Below are 23,083 nucleotides of genomic sequence, written 5' to 3'. Positions count from 1 at the left end.
CAATGGTGACATCTAGTGGCTAGATTTAGGATCCATGTTAACTGGGTTCTTGAAGGATCCATAGTTCACCACCTGCCCCTCAGGTTCCAGAAGTCCAAAAAACAAAAACAAAAGGAGGAGGAAACCACCAGGAACCATCAGGACAAATGAAAAATAATCATCTTAGGAAAGGACCTATGTGATCTCACAAGCTAGTAACATCTTTGAATAATTACTTAATTCTTTTGTTAGCCGAACAGAAGGTATCACACCTTGAAAAGAGACCATTTCTCCCACATTTTTCTTCTCAGGGACCCTTTCACCTCTTTGTTTCTCAGGCTGTAGATCAGCGGGTTTAACATAGGACTGACAAAGCAATAAATAAAGGCAACAATTCTCTCATTCACAGAGCCTGTATTTTGCTGAAAATATGCAAGCATGAGAGTCCCATAGAATAAGGTAACCACAGCAAGGTGAGAGATGCAGGTTGAGAAGGCCTTGCTTCTCCCAACTTTGGAATGAATCCTCAGCACGGTGGAGATAATATAAATGTATGAGGAGAGAATGACCAGGAATGGTATGAGTAGGAAAAGAACAATTGCAGTCAACTTGAGTATGTTATTGACATAAATATCTGTACAAGACAACCTCAGTATGGGTAACATATCACAGAAGAAATGATGGATTAACTTAGACCTACAGAAAGGTAAACTTAATATGAAAGTGACCTGTCCAAGCTGCAAGAAAATGCACATAATCCAGGAACTCACTGCTATATGAATACACCTTTTGTTGCTCATGACAATGGAGTAACGCAAGGGGTTACATATTGCGACATAGCGATCATAGGCCATGATACCTAGAAGCACGCATTCCTCACTGCCCAAAAAATTGAAGAAATACATTTGCAAGGCGCATCCAAGGAACGAGATGCTTCTGTCCTCAGCCAAGAGGACCACTAGTGTTCTGGGGGCTGTAACTGTCGTAAAACAGATCTCTAAGAAGGACAAATTCCTGAGAAAGAAGTACATGGGTGTATGGAGGACAGGCTCCACTGTGAGGATAGTAAAGACGAGCAGGTTTCCCATCACTGCAAGGGCGTAGATGAGAAGCAACAGCACAAAAAGTAATCGCTGCATCTGCAGAGAGAGATCTGAGAATCCCAAAAGGATAAATCCACTTATTGCACGGGTCTGATTTTCCTGTGCCATTTCTTCATGTTTTAATCTGAAATGGACATGGAGTACACAAGTTTATTCATGGATTTCTCAACCAGTGCTGGAGTCTAATAAATTCATATATTGCTTCACAGGAAAGCAGGGACTATTATAGCTTGCATTTTATTAGACCAGCATTTTAAATAAGGGCATGACATATCTTTTCACAAGTGCGCATAAAACAATGTGGTATGCTCTCTACTCTCTGCTAAGGCCTTCAAGGTGCAACCAGGCTCCAACCAGATACTCACATTTTATCAAGCATTCTGGGATTCAGAATCCTCCAAGCCGGATGAAAGTAAAAGGGAGAATTTGCACTGGGGATGTCATTCCACCACCATCTCCAATTTTCCCAGATATGTAACAATGGATGTCATCTGTACCCTTTTAAAAAAAGAATGGAGAAAGGAAATAGAGCCAATGAAGATGTTATTTAAAAAAACTGTTTTGACATATTATATTAATAGTTTTATTTTTAAAATGAAATGGAGACTGAAATTGTCTCTTTGTAGATCTATGGTGCAGCCTTGGGAACTGTATTCAGTTCTGGTCATCCCCATATCAGAAAAATATAAAGTTGAACAAGAAAATAGGGTTGTGCATTCATTTGGAGCAAATTTATAATCTGAATCTAAAATGTTCATTTTCAATTTGGTTTCTTTCAAATTAACTGAATCCCTGCTTTGACTGAAAAACCAGAAATTTGGGGGGGGGGGGGGGTGTTTCAGTTTGGCAAATACTGTGTGCCTTCTAATAATAATGTGTACTATTTGCCAAAAAATGTTTAAAACCATGGCCTTCTCCACTTCCTTATACATTCCTTGGTGATTTATGAAGCCTAAAAGGCCCCAATCACTCATGCCTCTCTAGGTCTTCTAAAAAAATGGTACCAGTTGGCGCCATATTGTTTTTCGACCATAAGGTATTGTGTCTGTAAGGTAATACTGCCTCAAAACAAGCTTTCCACAACTAGCAGCATTATTAAAGAGAATCCATTGAGGCAGTAGTGAGTGGGGATTGCGGCTGTCCCTTTCAGCATTGATAGACCACTACAGCAGGGGCAAAGGGGTGACAGGGCTGGCATGGACCACAGTGGGAGGGGCCATATCTGTTTGGCTTTCTGCTTCCTTTGTAGTGCGTGAGTTACTAAATGTTTATTTTTTTTCACTTAAAAGATTGGTAGCCAATGCTCTCCATTGTTCAAGATGGGAAACAGAATGAAACTTTCATGTTATCAAACACACAGAAACAAATATAATACACAGTGACCATAAGTTCCTGGACCAGAATTGTCGGGATGATGGAAACCATTCCTTGATTTCATTTAAGGAAAGAAGAAGAATTCATTTAAGAAGTTTACAAAATAGAGGCAATATACTTCAACTCAGTTTGGAGAGTTTATTTTCTTTCATTTTTGGAATTAATATATGCTAAGCTATAATACTTTCATATTTATGTATTGCTGTTGTTTTTATTTATTTATTGACTATTCATTTCCTCAAAATTTTGAAACAAAGAAAACATTTATTTTATAAACTAAGAGGCATTCTCAATAACACATTTAGGTGTGGGGAGTATAAAGCATGCAAAGATGTGGATTTTCAAACTTACAAACTACCCCGATCCATCGCAAAAATACATATGCAGAATTTGGCAGGTGGATCATGTGGGTAATTATCAAAAGGAAATTACCCATTTAGTGTTCTTTTGATAATTAGCTGCAAAAGTGCATAGATACAAAATTGCCTGCACTATTATGGGCTATTCAAAATTGTCCCCAGGTGGGATATCTGACTTGTACAACTTTTGTATCTTCAAATTATGCCTCCTTGCCTTTTGAGTATAACCCAATCCACATATTGAACTTATAATAGTATATAAGTATTCTCATTCCCTTATGATGTTGGATTACTTATTGTAATACTCTTACCTCCCAGCATGCCTGGCATAGCATCAAGCACCATGCAGCATCCTACTTCCTGCCATCAGGACTACCTCTTATAGGCCCCGCTACCAGAATTTCCTAGAGCACTTCCTGATGACATCACATTCTGTCATAATATATAAGGAAATCCTTTGCTACCAGCCAACTGCTCAGTAACAGGTCACTAGCCGTGTCCATGCCTGCAGTGTGTGTTTGCCTTGCCATGATCCTCTCTTGCCTGCTGTTCCTGCCCTTGTCTCTAGTTCCTGCCTTTGACTCCAGTTCCTGACTCACATTAGCCTTGCCTCATCCTTGCCTTTTTGCCCTGTCTGTTCCCACTTCCCGTCAGCTTCTTCAGACTGTCATGGAATGGATTTTAACCTTGCCTGATTGCTGCCTTCCCTGACTTTCACTTGTCTCTCAGCTTCTGCATGTTCACTGCCTACTTCAATCTCGGTCCAGATCTCCACTTATGCGCTATCTGCCCTGGACTTGGACTGTTTCTACACTTTGCCCTTGTCTTATGTTGCTTCAGTTTTGCCTGCCAGGACCTAGGCCCACTTCTCCAACTCATGGCACACATATTAATCTAGTTGTAAAATGATATGTTTTCTTCTTTCTAGCTTGTTCTTAAAATTTATTAACTTAAGTTAATGGCTCTCCATGTTTCTGACAATACTCATACTAGAACAGTTTATTCAAAGGGTTCAGGTTTGCCTTCCATCTTACTCTTTCACACTGAAGTGCATTATTCTGTCTCTTATTCCAAGGTCTCTGTAGTATAATACTCACTTCTCATTGAAAACAGCATCCTTGCTACTTTGAGAGTCAGCTCCTAAATGGGCCCTTTTAAAAATTTAATAGGGCTGAGTTCCTAAATTTAGAATCATAGAATTCTATTATTCAGAGGCATTTAGCAGGATAGCTCACATGTTATCTGGCCAAATGCTGACTTTTGAATATTTTGAGAACTTTTCCTGCTAAACTGTAGCCAAATAACTCATTATCTGGCTAAAATGTATCTGAATAATGTGGGGGTGTTCTGGGGGCATTTCTGAGAATAGTTAAATTAGTCAACTGAGTTATATTGCTAACTCCAATATTGAGATTTAGTCAGATAACTTATCTAACTCATTGCACCAAAGAGCTGTCCTAAAGTTAGCCTGAAAAAGTTATCTGGCTACCTTTCAGACTTCAAGCCACTTCTGGATAGGTGGGTGCCTGAAGGGGAGGCGTTAGGTTGCATGCATTTTCAGCACTAGGAACCTAACAGAAACCTTGCCTTGACTTTTATTCTGTCTTTACACATTATAACACCTTTCCAACAGTCACTGCAACTCATGGGCCAAACTGGAATCAAACATTGTGCATCAAGAGAAAATCCACGTTACATGACAAAGAATGACTACTCTACAAGCAAGCATCTTTTGACATTCTTTTTTTTTTGAGGGGGGGGTTGGGGGGGCATAGAGGGCTTGGGAAGATTGTTGAAATGAAGGATCATTCTTTGCAGTTCCAGTATGAGCCACGATCAACTCCACTCTGACTGTTATTTCTTAACTCCTCTTCGCACTGGCACTATTTGCATCACAGATCCGAAATGGGATATAATAAAATCTTAATACTGGCAACAGATTGCATTGCAATTCTAAGCCTGCTTGCTTAAAAAGAGCATGCCTGGGGAGAATGTGCAAATTTGAGTCCCATCAGGAAATCCAGGTTTTCAGTCCCGGCAGGATTATTTCTCAATCAATATAACCTAGAATGGGAGCATCTCAAGTAAAATCCAGGTTGTGATGAGTTGAAACATTCTAAATTCATAAAACAGGTTAGCTCACTTGAATCCATTAAAGCTACAGCAAATCTGTCCTCCCATAAATTGTTTCCCATTCTTCTCTCATTAACTTATAGATCAAATAACCCGTCTTTAAATCTCTTTCTACTTTATGCATCTCTTTCCATTGATTTCATGTTCTTTCCTACTGATCATGTCCAAACTGAGATCATTTGGATTTGATTCTTTGCAATGCTTCTATTAATTTGAATCTCAGCCTTGATTTATTTCCAAGCAATTTAATGCCTTTTTTAAGGTGCTTGCTGTCTTTTGTTATCCCCAATTATAACCTGAAGAACGAACCTGTGTGGTGGTATCAAAACTTCATCTCTTACATCATCGTCTGTAAAACATTTACAGTCTGTTGATGTTGTTCCAATCAAACTCATCACACTCTGCAAATAATCCCGCCAACCAATGAAAAATAAGGGGAAAATGTATTTTGTACCTGTGATAGAATGGCTTCTACAAATTTTCTTCACTGTCCTCTTGTTGGCTTTGGTACCTTCTTAAAGAAGAAACCTATGTGGTCTCACAATTTCATGTACTACCTTTATTCTTGATCCCATAAATTACATCATGAGCCACTAATATTCCTCCAACTAATGGAAAACCTGGGAGCACAAACATTTTGCTTTTTATCTACAAATAACTGCATATTTGTAGAACTACTATCTGTCCCTGCATGGAGGGAATTCATAACGGATAATTACCGACATTCTAATTAAGCTTTCATGCTTCATTTCCCCTGGACATTAATTATTGGGGTAGATTTTGTTTTCAACAGTTTGAGCTGAGAAAATTTGCCATCACAGATTCTCAGTTATTAAAATAACGAGGGTTTCAGCTAACAGCTCTTGGAGTTAGGCCCCTAAATTGCCCATTTGAAAATGTATTATTGCTGAGTACCTAAATTTAAGCTCCTAGTTTTACAAGGCATGTATGTTTAGGTGCCTAAGATTTGGTGGCAACATGGGTGGCTTTAGAGGGTGTAAACATCATTATGAGTTTAATACAAATGTGAAGCATAGGTACCTAAATTAGGTCCATAAACGTAGCCAAATAAACAGTAGGCCTAAATGTACATGAATTTTTAGCTGAAAAGTTGGGCATCTAAGTTAGGGATCTAAATGTATAAGCTCAGTTTTTGTTTTTTTTGAATACTGGACTCCAAGTTAAGCTAAATGTGCCATAGGTATTGCATGGTGTGTTTCACATCACTCACCTGTTGCCTTTTCTCTGTCCTTCCCCTGCCACTGCAGTCACTTCTGACAACATCTTCGTGGCTCCATCGGACATTTCCAGCAACAGTGGTGCCAAGACTCCCACTGCAACTTCAACTCTCTGAAGACAGTGGGAAGAGCGCCATCGCAGGCTCCCGCTTCTCTTCTCATCATTTGGTGACAGTGGCAGTAAGAGGAATGACTCAGACTCCTGCTGCTTCTCCCACTCTGCTCCTGGGTCCACCTTTGCTGAAGTGTGATATGTATTGTGTGCACAATCCCTTCAGAAAAGCTGCAAGAGCACTCACAAAAATGCATATGTTTTAATGTTTAATGTTTGTTTTAATGTTTTATATACTGCCTTTACAATTCAAAGAATTAATCAAAACGGTTTACAGAAAACATACAAAAATTTTCATAAATTAAGCCGCCAAAACATTCAATAAAAATTAACAATATGTGACATAAACACTTAAAATAAATAATTAAAACTATAAAAATGCATCAAATCAGTAAAATATTGAAATGTGAAAAGGTGAAAATATTATTTTATGATGGTAAGGAGTAGAACAAAATGATGATGATATCAGGGTTATGAACTGGTTAATGAACTATAAGCTTTCTGAAATAGATACGTTTTTAACATTTTTTTGAATTGTGGAACAGAGGATGTGAGACGAAGTGAATCAGGAAGACCATTCCAAAGAATAGGGCCGGCAACTGAAAAGGCCCTTTTCCTGGTTAGTTCCAGTCTGGCCAGACGACAGATATACCCTCAGCAAAAACAACTCTTAGATTTTCCAAATGCACACAAAAACATACACAACCAGATATTAATTAGTGTTAAGGGGTTTTTATGAAGTCATTTCCTCTCCTCAAATATAAACTACTAGCTGTACCCGGCCACGCGTTGCTGTGGCTCAGTCTGGTTAAAAGAAAGAAAAGAGAAAGCGCACGTTTCGAATATGTTTAATTTCACAATGCTTGTGGGTATACAAGATTTTTTGTTGTTCCATTGTCTGTGCAGATATAGAGATTGTCTGGTTTGCCGACTCTAGAACACGCAACATATAATTGTGCATGTGAGAAGCAATCCATGTCTAGATGTAAACCGCATAATTCTAGAAATGAAAAAGAATGAAAAAAGAAGAAACATAAACTATTCTCACTAAATGAACAGCATGGTAAACGACACAGCTCAATTCCAACGCAATGTCACACGAAATAATGAAATCAAAATGAAAATAAATCGAAATCTATGAAAATTCAATTTAACAATGCAATCGGAAACATTGAAATGGATTCGTAAAATATTTAGTCCAAGCCTTTAAGCCTGTTAAAATGGGTGAGATTTTTGTCCCCTCTCCTCCTACGTCTTTGCTCTGCTCCGCTCCCCCCCCCCCCCCCCACCAGCACCACGAAGGGCCAGAGGCGGCGGCGGTGGTAGGAGCTGCAGCGGTGGCCGAGGGGGATCTCGCGAGGCGTAACGGTCCTGCCATCCCAACTCCCTCCCCCCCTTCCCTGGTGGTGGAGGGACAGGCTCAGACCCCTTTCACTCTATCCTTACAGGCCCCAACTCCTTTGCTCTCCCATTCCCCTCTATACTGAACCCCTTCCACTGTAACCTATAAGTGGAGAGCTGGGGGGGTAGAGAATCTCTCTCTCATACAGGCCCCTACATAGGCTTCCTCTCTCTCTCTCTTGTACATATACTCTCCCTCTGTCCCTCACACACGCATGCCCAATCCCTCTCACACACATACACAATCCCTCACGTAGTCTCCCTCTCTCTCTGGCACTCACACTCGCCTTCAGCGCACATTACCACACTTCTCTTTCACACAGTTAAAACGGGCAGGATTGTTGTCCCCTCCCCACCTAAGTCTTTGCTCTGCACTCGCAAGAGCTTGCAAAGTTCCCATGCCGGTTGTGTCTGGGAGAGTGAGGAAAACACTCCATCCCCCCCCCCCCTCGCAAAGGGCAGGCGGCAGGCACTACATCAGATTTGGGACACGTTGCCTAGCTTACTTTGCTCTTTCTGGGAGACCTGTGCCTTTAAGAAATCCGATCGGGGGCTTGAGAGGGAGGAGGGAGCAGGGCTCTGGCTTTCACTTTCGTCACGGTGCTTTGCTGGGAGCGGGGGTGGAGCGATGCCCATGTAAACTCTTCCCGTGGTGGCTGAGACCCACGAATGGGTTGACAGCACTGCCTTCCCCCTCCCCCCCCTGCAGTTGCGGAATATTTACTTGGCTTCTCCTTATCTGCAGGACTCAGGGGGCCGGGGAGGAGGGCGAGCTGTTCTCGGTTCAGCTCTTTGCGCTTTGGCTCCTGCAGGCTGCAGCTGCTTGAGATCTCTTCACAGCTGCTTTCTACTGCATTTGCTCTGCTGCTGCCATCCCAACTCCCTCCCCCACTTCCCCAGCAGTGGATGGACTGGTTCGGCGAATCTTCTACCGTTTCCTCCTCCTGTGTGTAGCTGTTTGACAGTACCTACTCCCTCCCCCCTTCCCCAGCGAGGGAGGAACGGGCTGAGCCATTTCTCAGAGCGGCGATTCGACTGCCTTTCCTCCCCCCCTCTGTGACACCCAGCACGTAGCACAAATCTCAATGGTCCGCACATGCGCGGTAGAGCTGCTCTGTACTGCACATTTGCGGGTCATCGGTCAGAGCCCATTTATATTGCAGATAGCATGTGTTGCTTGTACGTCCAACAGATGGCGCTGTTTTTCCAAAAAAGCATGTTTTTACCTGTCACAGATGTGACATCTATATAATATAGGTATATAAAAACACGCGTGTATTCGAATGCAACATTGTGTCAAAATTTCAAAGCAATCGGTGAAGAACTTTCGGAGATTTAAGATTTTGAACAAACGAACATTTACATTTTTATTTATATAAATAAGGGGTAAATCTTCAAAGGCTTAGTCAAGCTCTTTGTGACTTACATGAGTAGAGTGGTTTGTAGTATGTGTCTAAGTAGATTTTCAGCCGCCTAAAAATATAATTTTAGCAGCAATTAAAGAGGCAGCCTGGGGAGGCAGTAACTTGGTCAAAGGTGAAAAAGACATGCGGGTATACTACAGTTTTAAAAAGTAGCTTTTCAAGGAGTCCAGCTTAGAAAACTCATAAATGCAACAAGCTGGCCGGAAGCGAGGCCCACAACTGGATCTCTTTCACTAGACTTGGTCTAATGACTGCTGCAAGGTGACAGGCAGAACTGGGGTTAGTGGTGTCTGATCCATTGAATGGCCCTTTGGAAGGGATTTGAAAGTCATCCCTGAATCTATCCAAGAACATCTTGGTTGCCTGTAAGTTCAAATATCTCAAGTGCCATGCTTCCTTGGGTCTCCAGTTAACCAGGTTGAAGCTCTTCAAACCAATGCTGGCTTATTAACCAGAATTGGCCGTGCATATATGGACAATCTAATTTTAGAGTATTCAGGCTAACATTTTTCCAGACCACCTTAACAAGCACAGTAAGGCCTCATTGCACAGTGTACTATTTGTAGTGTGCACATGGGGGACTTAAAATGTATTACATAAGACCCCTTTATGATTGACTATTAGGTTGATTTATACAGGTTGGAAGGTAAGCACATAGTTTATCTTTTAGGTGCCTTATTAACATTTTACAATTATATTTGTATCAGAAACTGTATACATCTGATATATTTCGTTCAATGCAGTATACACCAATGGACTACTATAAGGAAACACCAAAGAACACAAAATTGTATATTATTAGATAACGTTTTATTTCATATTCATAAGTTAAAGGGGAGGGTGGGACAACTGAAGAGTGGTGAAGATGCACATTAGGTATGCAAATCCCTCCAATAGTTATTTGACATTTTAAATCCAAACAGATCAAAACAGAGTATGCTGGAATGCACTGGGTCTATGGAAATTATTGATCTTGCATCCTTGACTTGTTGTAAATGAAAAGAAATATGCAATGACTTCTGGAAGTTGAAATAATGATTTGCTAAAGAAAAGGTTTTCCTATTTATCCCTTCTTTATTATTCAGTGGCATGTTATCAAAAAGCAAATCATAATTATGGCATAGAAAGACTTGATTGATTAGATTATTGCACTCATGGAAGGAACAAGGAAGTGTGACAATCAAAACTGGAGTAGTCTAGGCACATGAAAGGAAGCAGATTGACCAAGCCTAGATTTTGTAATTGGACAATTCTGGCAGTTAACTCTAATTGGCCTGATACAGTGAGGTGAGCAAAGTTCTCCAAAGCTCATCACAAGTATATTGTCAGTGCAATAAAAAGATATCATTTGCAAATTGTTGACATTTATTTCTCTGTAAAACAAAACAAAAACAATATTTATTTATTTATTTTTAATTTTTATATACCGAAATTCTTGTAGTGATACAAATCAATCCGGTTTACATAAAACTAGGATGCCAAGGGCTTAAGAAAAGCCAAGGTTTACATGAAACAGTTTAAACAGAATGATTCCATAGAACAATGAGGAGGTAACTCTCTTTGGGTATTATAGAACAGACCCAGGGCTATGAATAAATTTACTTAAAACGATTAAGACATATACAATACAAAATAAATTAAATTAAAATTAATCCAAATTATAAATAGAAAGAATACAACTACAGTTGTAACTATTATACATCGAAGGAAGCTGTTGCAAATATAATACAGAATAAAAGCTGTTGCAAATATAATACAGAATAAAAGAACCAAGAATGACTACATTTTGTCATGAATTAATATGTCCAATATTTACTACTATTTATATTTGAATGACCAGAGCTTCCAGAAATACAATATTTAAAGAACACTACAAGGTCCCATAACTATGAGCAAGGATGAAAGAAAATATTACATATATAAACATAAAGGGGTAGATTTTATAAATCTACGCGCACGCGTACATTTGTTCACGCACCAGGTGCAAACAAAGGTACGCTGGATTTTATAAGATACGTGCATAGCCACAAGTATCTTATAAAATCCGAGGTCGGAGTGCGCAAGGGGGTGCACATTTGTGCACTTTGCGTGCGCTGAGCCCTGCGCATGCTGCCTGTTCCCTCCACCCCCACACCTTCCCCTCCCTTCCGCTAATTAACCCACCCCCCCAGCCCTATCTAACCCCACCTCTTTATTCGAAAAGTTACGCCTGCCTCCGGGCAGTAGTAAGTTACGTGCGCCGGCTGTCTGCTGGCGTGGCAGGCCCCGACACAGGCCACTGTGTTGGGGCAATCGGTCACGCTCTGGACCGCCCACATGTCCACGAACACGCCTCCGAGCCGACACCATGCCCCCTGGCCACGCCCCCGACCGCCCCTTTTTGTAAGCCCCGGGACTTACGTGCGCCGCCGAGGCTATGGAAAATAGGCTTGGCACGCCCAGGGGCATTTTACAAGGGTTACGCGCGTACCTTATGTGCGTAACCCTTTTAAAATCTGGCCCAAAATGTATTTATATGGATATATACTGTATATTATTTATTTTTTCTAAGGGTTCATTACCCACCTTTTTGAACAAACATTCACCTACGACATGGTAGAACTTAAGTAAGTAAAGTTACAATAAGAAAAATAAGCAAACAACCAAAGAGTACAACAACTAACTAAATAGACCAACAAGGTCAAACAAAAAGGTGGGTCATGAAATTATGAATCTTGTAAATACTAAAAGAAATTAAATTTGCATATATGCAGGAGAGGGGCAGGGAAATCAGAGCGCTGGGTGACCAGCCCAGTTCTTCTAGGCGAGCTAGCCATTTCTTAGCATCACCCACTAAAAGACTGACAGAAAAGTCAAGCTTTCAGATGCTTTCTGAACTGAAGGTAGTCATGGATTTGGTGAAACTCCTGTGGATAGGGGACTGCTCTCAAACAGGCCTCTTGGTGTTCTGGACCTTTTCATTTCTTTCAATGAAGGCCTGAAGAAGGAAGCTCCTTGGGAGGACCTTAAAGTCCTGATAGAGAGAAATATAGATGTAGTCAGATATACACACCACCACGCTAGGCTCCATTTTCTTTTCTACTCTGGAGGAAAGCTTATGATTGTTTAATTCCGTTTCACAGAGGAGTCCTAAAATCTGTATTCACACTCTTAACAAACAAGGAGATTGATGTACTAATGGGAGCAAAGTTAGAGAAAATTAGCAAAATTGTACACCAAATATTTCTTCCAAGATGTACATAAATAACAGCAGTAGAAACATAGCATGCAAAATTTTGGTATGGGAAAGTTTTAAAAATATAACTACATCTCATTGAGTTAGTGAAGACATTACTATGCTGTATAAGCTGCTTCAGAAGATGTTATATTGCAGTGAATTAACTCTTAATTTGAATAAAACCTTAAACATGGAAAACTACATATAAAATTTTGTGTACGATTTTGCTTATTTTCTCTAACTTTGCTCCCATTAGTACATCGATCTCCTTGTTTGTTAAGAGTGTGAATACAGATTTTAGGACTCCTCTGTGAAAATGAATTAAACAATCATAATCTTTCCTCCTTCATCATGGAAAACTACATGATGAAGCCTCTACTCACACCCCCAACCCTCCCCTCTTTGAAAATAATTGCCCTCATGAGGCCAGCCGCCAACTTCCCCAACCCCATCTGGGGTTTTTGAAATTGTCCTGGTGGTCTATCGAGAGCTCAGCAGATCTCCTAGGCTCCACACCCATGATGGCACAAAGGCAAGTTATTGACCAGCCTGGGCCTCCAGATCTCCACCAGGCCACCATAGCAAGTTTAGTAAATCTAGGGGGGGGGGGGTGAGAGGTGTGGGTTAGACTGGGGTGGAGTTGGCCTCTAGGAGGTGATTTTTTGACAAAGCAGAGGTGTTGGGAGATTTAGAACAGGGCCTTGCTTAGGGGTTCTAAATGTTATAACCCTTTTTTTGGGAACTTTGGATGATAGGACAGGGGTTCAGGCCCTTGTGAGTTACACGATTTATACGAGTAGAATTGTTTAATATGCCTAAGTAGATTTTCAGCCACCTGAAAGTATAATTTCATGTGCATTAAAAATTGCAGCACTTGCAACAATTATAAACTTCAGGTGCTCCACTCAATCACAGTTTATGGAGTGGGAAAGGGAAGGTGAGAGTGGAGGGATAATGGAACAGGAGGGGTAGCTGCTATGTTATCTGAATTGGAGTTATTGCTGTAATTGGTTCGTGTCTATTGTATTATATAAAAATGAATAAATTCATGACTGAAAAAAGAAATTAAAAGAAAATTGCAGTCTGGGGAAGGCAGTAACTTGGTTCAGGAGGGATATCTTAGTAGCTTTTGGGAGGGGCCAGTTTGCTGCTATCAGGCATGGCCCTGGGAGCATTAGGAAGCCCATTAGCATCCTGATAATCCCAGGCAAGTTATTGTCTTTGCATGTATTGGACAGAAATAAGCTAATTAACATGCATTTGCATGCTAATCAGGTCATTAGTATACTTGCCATGCTGGAGCAGAATAATGCATGGTGTTTTAAATACTGCATTTTATCACAGAATTAGGTAATTTACCACCTGGGAAAAAAAGCTAGCACAGCTAAAAAATAGACCTGTAAGCTTGTACCTGAAGCAAGGGATGGTGTAGCGTCTTGCCCAAAGTCACAGGCAATGTCAGCAGGACTTCAAACCAAGCATCCCTGGTTCACTATTTCCCAACAGAATAGTCTAGGCCCAGTAATGCATTTGAGGTCGCTTTAAAAAAATTCCCTTCAAAACTTTTGCTTTCCACCGATGATCTGTGAAAATATGAGATGTCTTCCATTAAAAATGTGAAGCAACACACTTCATACTGCAAATCGACTCTATATTATTGTACAGAACCAAACTCCATTTGGAAAAAATGGATGAGACCTGGGCAAGATGTTTCAAAAAGAGCAGGAATTCAAAAGACCAAATACTGCCAGTTGATAGTTTGAACAATTTTCATGGCTACCTCTAGTGCACAATTGCCTTACTTTGCCATAATCTCCTTTTCTGTTTGTAAAATCAGATGCTGATATTTTAATGAAAAATTCAAGCATATGTATTAATTCACAGCCTCTGGGCAGTAGGGAGGCTCATTTATCATTCAATGGTGACACCTTCTGGTTAGGGTCCATGTTCACTAGGTTGTACAAGGATCCAGAGATCAAGGCCCTGCCCCTAAGAACTGTTTTTCTGATTGCTGTTCTGAATTAAGAGGAAATGTATACAATTAGGGAAAAAAATTCCTAGAGTTGCAAGGAAGGCTCATAGCAGCATATCACAATAGGAATCAATTTCTGAAGTCCAAAAACCTCAGAAGGAAACCACTAGGTCAAATGAAAAATAATTGTCTGAGGAAGAGATATCAGAAGCTAATAAAAGCTTTGGATAACTAGATAATTATTTTTTTTGCCCAAAAGAAGGTATCATAACCTAAAGAGAGACATTTTCTCCCACAATCTTTTCCTCAAGGCCCCTTTGACCTCTTTGCTCCTCAGGCTGTAGATCATCGGGTTTAACATAGGATTGACAAAGCAATAAATAAAGGCAACAATTCTCTCATTTGCAGAGCCTAAATTTTGCTGAAAATATGCAAGCATGGCAGTCCCATAGAATAAGGTAACCACAGTAAGGTGAGAGGCACAGGTTGAGAAGGCCTTGCTTCTCCCATCTGTGGAATGCATCCTCAGCACGGTGGAGATAATGTAAATATAAGAAGACAGAATGACCACAAAGGGTATGAGAAGGAAAATTACAGATGCAACCAATCTGATTATGTCATTGACATAAATGTCAGCACAAGACAACCTCAATACAGTTAGACCATCACAGAAGAAATGATGGATTAGCTTAGACCTGCAGAAAGGTAAACTTAATATGAAAGTTATCTGTCCAAACTGAAACACAACACTCATAATCCAGGAACCTACTGCCATATGAATGCACTTTTTGTTGCTCATGACAATGGAGTAACGCAAGGGGTTACATATTGCGACAAAGCGATCATAGGCCATGATACCAAGAAGCACGCATTCCTCACTGCCCAAAGAAAAGAAGAAATACATTTGCAAGGCACATCCAAGAAATGAGATGCTTCTGTCCTCAGCCAAGAGGACCACTAGTGTTCTGGGGGCTGTAACTGTTGTAAAACAGATCTCTAAGAAGGAGAAATTCCTGAGAAAGAAGTACATGGGCGTGTGGAGGACCGGGTCCACTGTGAGTATGACAAAGACGAGCAGGTTTCCCACCATAGCAAGGATGTAGATGAGAAGCAGCAGCAAAAAAAGGAATCGCTGAATCTGAAGAGAGAGATCTGAGAATCCCAAAAGGATAAATCCACTAATTGCACGGGTCTGATTTTCCAGTTCCATTTCTTCACATTTTAATCTGAAGTGGACATAGAGTACACGATAAATACAATGCTTTAGAGGAAAAGAGAGATTTGTATAGCTGCATACCTTTTATTCAACTAGGATAAAAACATACCCCCTTTTAAATGTGGGAATGTCATAAGCTTTAACAGGTGCACAGAAAACAATGTGGTGTGCTCTCTGCTAAGGCCCTTATGGTAACACCAGTCTCAAACCAGGTGTTCATGGTTTAGCAAGCATCTTGGGAATCAAAATCCTCCGTGCCAACCAACTCAAAGCAAAAGGGAGAATTAGCCCGGGGTTGTCATTCTACCACCATTTCCCCTTTTCCCTCATAAGAAATAAGGGATGTCATCAGTAGTCTTTGAAAATTGAAAAGAAAAAGGAAATAGCATCATAGGTGATGTTATTAACCAAATGTATTTTGACATATTATATTAATAGTTGTATTTTCAAAAAGGAATGGAGAATAAAACTGAGAATAATGTATTATCTCTTTATAGATCTATGGTGCAGCCTTGAGAACTGTATTCAATTCTGGTCATCCCATCTAAAAAAAAAAAATACAGCCTGAATGATTAAAGCAGCCAAATGGAAAAATATAGAAAAGCCAGATGTGGAAAAATGGTACATTAAATTGGCTAATATTGTGTTATTACATAAAAGCGTAGAAACATGAAAGTAAGACCTTAATACCCATCCAGTCTGCCCATCCATCCAACAAATTAATCTTTTCATTTCCCATTACTCCTTCAGAGATCCCCTATATTTATCCTACGCTTTCTAGGATTCAGAGACTATTTTTAACTCCACCTCCACTGGAAGGCCATTCCATGCATCTTCTACACTCTGACAAGAAATACTTCCTAATATTACTCCAGAGTCTACCCATTTCACCTTCAACCTAATCGCCCCTCATTCTAGAGCCTCCTTTCCGTTGAAAGAGGCTCATCTCCTGTGCATGGAAACCTTTGAGATATTTAAATGTCTCTATCATATCTCCCCTATCTTGACTTCTCCTGTAAAGCAGGTTTTTAGGATACCCACAATGAATATGCAAGAGACAGATTTGTTATATTGTCATACATTGTTTATATTCTAAGTTTTGAAAGTAACATTTTTACTAATTTTTTGAATTTATGAAATTTGTGAAATGTTATTGTTAAATAGTAGATACATGTGATTAGTGGTCACCACTTGTTATTTATGATGTAACATTACGGCTCATGCTCTCACTGGAGAGATTTGCATTGGATAAAAATGAGAATATCAAATTTATTTAATTATTTAAACGATTTGTAGCCCACACCCTCCAATGATTTTGGTGGGGAACAGATTGAAACATTCACATAATAAAATGCATATAATCAAATTTTAAAAAGGGATAATAGAGTCACTATAAGTCCTGAATTTTTAGCATTTATGAACACTGTTACTACATTAAGATGCAATACACTTCAAATTAATTTGGAGAATTAATGTTGTTTCCTTTCTGGAATTAATATACGCTAACCTGTGACATTCTCATATTACTGCATTGGTCTTTTTTTTTTTTTTTTGCCTATTCTGATCTTTTTAAATTTGAAATAAAGAAAAAATTATTTTTTTAAATGGGAATTTCTCCCAAAAACATGTTTAGATTGGTGAAATACACAGCATGTGACATTTGGATTTTCAAATGTACAAGCACTTTTGTCACCCGATTGACCATACCAATAGCAGGCATTACCATAAGCACTTTCAAAATATGGATCATGTGGGCAGTTTTCAAAAATAAATACCCAATTTGTTTCCTTTTGACAATTAGGAGCAAGGTGCATTGTAGAAAATTGCCTGCTTCTGTTACACTATTATGGATTGTTCTAATTTTTGTAGCTTCAAATTACATGTCCTTGCCTTAGATTACTTACAAGGTCCAAATTGATATGTTTACTTCTTCTGACTTGTTTACGAAGACTAAATAACTATTAAGTTCATAGCTATTGTGTGTTATTGACAATATTCTTCCTGGACCACAAATTTGTCTTCCATCTTTGTCTATCATGTCAATCTTTTGGATTATAATTTTAAATGGATTATACTGAAATCTTAATCCTGGCAACAGTGTAGATTGCAACTCTGAGCCTGCTGCTTAAAAGGAAAATTCCTGGAGAAACTGCCAATGTGAGTCCCATCAGAAAATGAGATTTTCACCTCAGGGAAGATTAGCGAGGACTGAGAAATGCAGACAAAAATGCAAACTAGAAAGAGTAGCTGCATCTGAAGTGGAAACCTGGTTAGGATGGGTTGACCCTTTCTAAATTCATAAGACGTTAGATGTGATTGCAGAGTCACTTGAAACTGTTAAAGCTACAGCAAATCTGGGCTTCATCTTCACTCATCCTTGCCCAAATAATTCATTTCTCTTCCTCTTTCATGAGTCTATAGATCAGCAGATCCTTCTTTTTTATTTTTCTTTCTGCTTTATGCCTCTCTTCCTATTTGTTTCTTGTTCTTTTCTTCCTATTGTCTCCAAACTGGGAATGCTCGTAATGGATTCTTTACACTTTTCTATTAACTTGAAGCACAGCTTTGTTTTGTAAAATGGGGAGATTTCTAATTCATTTAATGACATTTTTTATGGAGCTTCCTGTCTTTTGTTATTTCCCAATTATAACCTGAAGAAGGAAACTGTGTGGTATTGAAAGCTCATGTCCTACATCACCTTTGGTGAAATTCTACAATAGGCAGGATGTAAGTTAATGTAAATAAATGCACACGTATGTTGATATTGTTCCAATTAAGTGCATAATCTTTCTACAAAGAATCCTATCAACCAATGAAAAATAAGGGGAACATGAACTTTGTACCTGTGATAGAAGGACTTTTACAAATTTTCTTTATTGTCTTCTTGTGTGCTCCGGCATCTTTTTAAAGATGAAACTTATGTCTCAGGATTTCATGTACCTCACCACCATTATCTTGATCCCATAAAATACAGCATATGACCTACTAAGACACCTCCTGTTAATGCAAAACCGGGTAACACAAACATTTTGCTTTTTATCTACATATAACTGCATATTTGCGGCACTGCTATCCATCTGTCCCCGCATGCAGGGAATTCATAACGGATAATTACCAACATTCTAATTAATCTTTCATACTTCATTGCCCCTGGACATTAATTATTGGAGAGATTTTGTTTTCAATCATTTTTATGGAGAAAATTTGCCATCACAGATTCTGAGTAAATAAAATGGAGGCTGACTTTCAAAATATTTAAGGCTCCTAACTTTTGGATTTAGGATCCTAACATTTCTCTTTTAAATGTTTTATTTCTGGAATTTATGGCCATTCAAATATAAATATTAGGTAGTAAGCATTGGACACAATAATTCATGGCAAAATGCATGCAGCCATTCTTGATTCTTTTTTTTTTTGTTTGTTTGTTTTCTTTGTTTTTTTGACAGAGCAATAAACATCAACAAAGAAATGCAAATTTCCCCTTGTTATTCACACCCTCATTTATTCATTTGTTAACTTGTTTTATTTGTTCAATGTAAAGCGCCATGCCTGGCGTTTGTTTGTGTTACACTGTAAACCGATGTGATATCCTGGATGAATGTCGGTATATAAAAATTTTAAATAAATAAATAAATAAAATAAACATTGCCCAAATCTCATCTTGGAGTGAGTTTCCTCACTCCGAAGGCCAACAAATCTTCACAAGAGACCACTGTTCTGTTTGTACGTCTCACATTGAATGTCAAAGTGGCCCCTAACCCACTACACTAATACCTAAACATCACCTCGAGTTACTAGGTGGGCCTATCATAGGGATACAAATACCTATCTATTGAGAGGACACTGTGGCTTCTCTCTCTCTCTCTCTCTCTCATATACTCTGGGAGCTTTCATTCCACTCAAACAGGCCTTTTAGGAGACATCACATAATGCAAGCTATCGCATGGCTTAACGCTATTGAAAAAGGTGTAGTTAAAATCAGCGTTAAGTCTGTGCAAACCCAGTCCGCCCCTAACTCCTCCTCTTTTTCAAATTTGCATCGTACCATACGATATGGTGGTATCGCATGCGTTAAAGACATTTTTGCATGCGGTAAGGGCCTATCGCATTCGTTAATGTGGCTTTTCGCATGCGAAAATGCCTTAGCGCATTTTGATAAATGACCCCTTCAGTTTGTTATTAGAACTGTTGTTATTATAGTTGGGCTGAATTGAGAAGAAATTTATAAAATTATGGAAAATAAATCCCTAGGGAGTTGCAAATGAAGGCTCATCGCAGCATAGCCCAATTAGAAGCAGATTTCAGAAGTCCAAAAAGGCAGAAGGAAAACTCCAGGTCAAATGAAAAATAATAATCTGAGAGGACCTATGTGATCTGAAAGATAGTAACTTCTTTGGATACCTGGATAATTCTTTGGTTGGTAAAACAAGGTATCACAACCTGAAGAAAGAGGTTTTCTCCCACAATCTTCTCCTCAGGGCCCCTTTCACCTCTTTGCTCCTCAGGCTGTAGATCATCGGGTTTAACATAGGATTGACAAAGCAATAAATAAAGGCAACAATTCTCTCATTTGCAGAGCCTGTATTTGGCTGAAAATATGCAACCATGGTAGTTCCAAAAAACAAGATAACCACAGCAAGGTGAGAGGAGCAAGTTGAGAAGGCCTTGCTTCTCCCATCTTGGGAATGCATCTTTAGCACGGTGGACATAATGTAAATGTATGAGGAGAGAATGACCAGGAATGGTATGAGCAGGAAAATTACAGATGTAACCATCCTAATTGTGTCATTGGCATAAATGTCCGTACAAGACAACCTCATCACGGGTAGACCATCACAGAAGAAATGATGGATTAGCTTAGACCTGCAGAAAGGCAAACTTAATATGAAAGTTATCTGTCCAAGCTGCAACAAAGCACACATAATCCAGGAACCCCCTGCCATAAGAACACACCTTTTGTTACTCATGAGGAAGGAGTAACGCAAGGGGTTACATATTGCGACATAGCGATCATAGGCCATGATACCAAGAAACACACATTCTTCACAGCCAAAGATATAAAATAAATACATTTGCAAGGCGCATCCAAAGAATGTGATGCTTCTGTCCTCAGCCAAGAGGACCACTAGTGTTTTGGGGGCTGTAACCGTCGTAAAACAGATCTCTAAGAAGGACAAGTTCCTGAGAAAGAAGTACATGGGTGTGTGGAGAGCAGGCTCCACTGTGAGAATGGTGAATACAAGCAGGTTTCCCACCAAGGCGAGGATGTAGATGAGAAGCAGTAGCACAAAAAGGAATCGTTGCATCTCCAGAGAGAGATCCGAGAATCCCAAAAGGATAAATCCATTCATTGCACTGGTTTGATTTTCCAGTGCCATTTCTTCATGTTTTAATCTGAAGCAGACATAGAGTGCACAGTTTATTAATGCATTTCTCAACCAGTGCAGGAATCTAACAAACACATTGCATACCTTTTATTATACCAGCATAAGACTTTGGGGTAGATTTTTAATGTCCGGTGGTCACTTCAATTGGGGGATGCACACACAAGTTGGGCTTGCACACATCCACCGAATTTTAAAAGCCACAGAAATGTGCATATTTCACGCTACGCACACATCCCATTGGATTTCAAAAAGGGGCGTGCCGTAGGCATGATATGGGTGGGGCATGGGTGTTATGGAACATAGCCAAGAGATATGAGCGTAAATACTTACACACCCTGACACTTGACAGGCCTTCTGCCGCATATCTTTACTTCTGCTATTCAGGAGGTATAACTGGGGGACTGCAGGGTATTAAATCAGGGGGGTTTGGAGAAGCTATCCCTATGCTGGGAGAACTGGTGTACGAACTGGTAAAACTGATCATGGTATGGATGCACTCCAATTTTAAAATACCCCAACTTATGTGACAGAAACTCAATTTAAATATCTGGGCGTGCACACACTTAAAATTGCGTGCATATATGCATGGGACCAGTCTATTTTATAACATATGCGCATATTTCCATGATTATTGTAAAATAGCTAATCACACAAAAAATGCCCAATATACGGCAGTAACGAAAAATTCTGATGTAACAAAACACGTATTGCCAAGACATAAAATATAAAGAATTTTTTCATAAATAGTTATTTTAGAGAGTTCGGACCACCATACTACTCTTTTTCATCTTTTAGAACATGAACCATGTTCCATCAACTGGTTGACACGGTTATAATTAATCATTGGTCCATACTTTTTTGTGCATATATGTAAAAATGCATTTCTAAATCATTAAACCCCAAATAATGAAACAATGAGAAAAAATGTCTTCCCCTTTTTTTGACTAATTCTGTAATCCTTTTACACCCAACACAATATCATATTTCACAGGAGCTGCATCAAGGGCTAAATAGCAGGTTCTATGCGTTGAATTCTTTAGTCGCACAATAATTTTTCTTTGGTTCCACGATAATTTTATTCAAATATTCTGAGGGATTTTAATTTCAAAGTATCATCATGCCGGATTCAAACTCAGCATCTCCGAATCCGGCATGATGATACTTTGAAATTAAAATCCCTCAGAATATTTGAATAAAATTATTGTGGGACCAAAGAAACATTTATTGGTGTATTCACTATTAATCTGGTAGTGTCCTACAAAGTGATGATTAAACTCTCAATAAGGGTGAGGGTAATAGTGTGATTTGGATAAAATCCTGATTGATTTTTAATAAGAAAGTGTCTCTTGCCTATAAATCAAAGGAAAATCTAGGGGTGGATGGGAAGGAGAGAGAGAAAGGCAGACACTAGAAATAACTCCCTCTAACTTGCTTATTATCTCAGAAACACTCAAACTCTAAAGAATATACCCCACTATTTCACCTTTCCCCAAACTTTTTAAGTGCTAAGATTTCCCAAAGCAATACTTACCGATCCTCTTCAACCTCCAGCAAGATGATCTTCTCTTCTCAATGCTCCCGCTGGATTGAGAGGTTTAAGTTTTGAAGCTTAATGGTGCGTGCTTCTGGTCCTCTACTGATGCAAGGGATACGGTGCCTCTGGAAGCTGGGTTTATGGAATCTGAAATTTGGATCGCTCGCTGTGACCTCTGGAGTCCACTCCCAGGGGCTGCTGGGTAGGATATGAGGATGAGACTTCCAGTCTTCTGTGTATTTGTCTGAAACAAATTTATAATCTGAACAAAAGTTGGTCATTTTCAGTTTGGTTTGTTTCAAATTATTTCAATTTCTACCTTGTCTAAAAAAAAACCCAGAAAAGTTGGTGGTTTTCAATTTGGCAAATTTTGCATCTGATTCACTAAGGGTTTTTCCCATAGATACAAAATGTGAGAAAATGAATCTGGCCCGGAATATGCTATCTGATAATAGCATGTATTATTTGCCACGAAAGTTTTTAAAATATGGTTTTTATCACCTCGCTTACCATTTCTACAATCAGCCATCATGGTTAAAACACTCCAATCACTCATGTCCTACCTCATAAGAACATAAGAACATAAGAAAATGCCATACTGGGTCAGACCAAGGGTCCATCAGCCCAGCATCCT

The 23,083-nt window shown here is 39.3% G+C and overlaps 3 protein-coding genes across 3 annotated transcripts; all 3 read right to left on the bottom strand.

Moving 5' to 3' along the window:
- Window positions 1-245: 245 nt before the first annotated feature.
- On the bottom strand, window positions 246-1,190 carry LOC115077237 (olfactory receptor 10A4-like). The gene has a single exon (XM_029579523.1). The coding sequence runs from the start codon at window positions 1,188-1,190 to the stop codon at window positions 246-248; it is 945 nt and encodes a 314-aa protein (XP_029435383.1).
- A 13,387-nt stretch (window positions 1,191-14,577) lies between these two features.
- On the bottom strand, window positions 14,578-15,522 carry LOC115077236 (olfactory receptor 13C9-like). The gene has a single exon (XM_029579522.1). The coding sequence runs from the start codon at window positions 15,520-15,522 to the stop codon at window positions 14,578-14,580; it is 945 nt and encodes a 314-aa protein (XP_029435382.1).
- Window positions 15,523-19,961: 4,439 nt separating this feature from the next.
- LOC115077235 (olfactory receptor 13C9-like) lies at window positions 19,962-20,906 on the bottom strand. Its single transcript, XM_029579521.1, has one exon. It carries the CDS (start codon window positions 20,904-20,906, stop codon window positions 19,962-19,964), a length of 945 nt encoding a protein of 314 aa, XP_029435381.1.
- Window positions 20,907-23,083: the final 2,177 nt, after the last annotated feature.

The sequence above is a fragment of the Rhinatrema bivittatum genome, chromosome 16, assembly GCF_901001135.1.
Source record: "Rhinatrema bivittatum chromosome 16, aRhiBiv1.1, whole genome shotgun sequence".
Lineage (NCBI taxonomy): Eukaryota > Metazoa > Chordata > Amphibia > Gymnophiona > Rhinatrematidae > Rhinatrema > Rhinatrema bivittatum.
The sequence above is the reverse complement of the archived record's forward strand: the minus strand, read 5'-3'. Positions and strand labels throughout refer to the sequence as shown.

Bases quoted from the DNA above. Each gene is read 5' to 3' on its own strand.
- LOC115077237 (XM_029579523.1), bottom strand. From the start codon at position 1,190: ATGGCACAGGAAAATCAGACCCGTGCAATAAGTGGATTTATCCTTTTG.
- LOC115077236 (XM_029579522.1), bottom strand. From the start codon at position 15,522: ATGGAACTGGAAAATCAGACCCGTGCAATTAGTGGATTTATCCTTTTG.
- LOC115077235 (XM_029579521.1), bottom strand. From the start codon at position 20,906: ATGGCACTGGAAAATCAAACCAGTGCAATGAATGGATTTATCCTTTTG.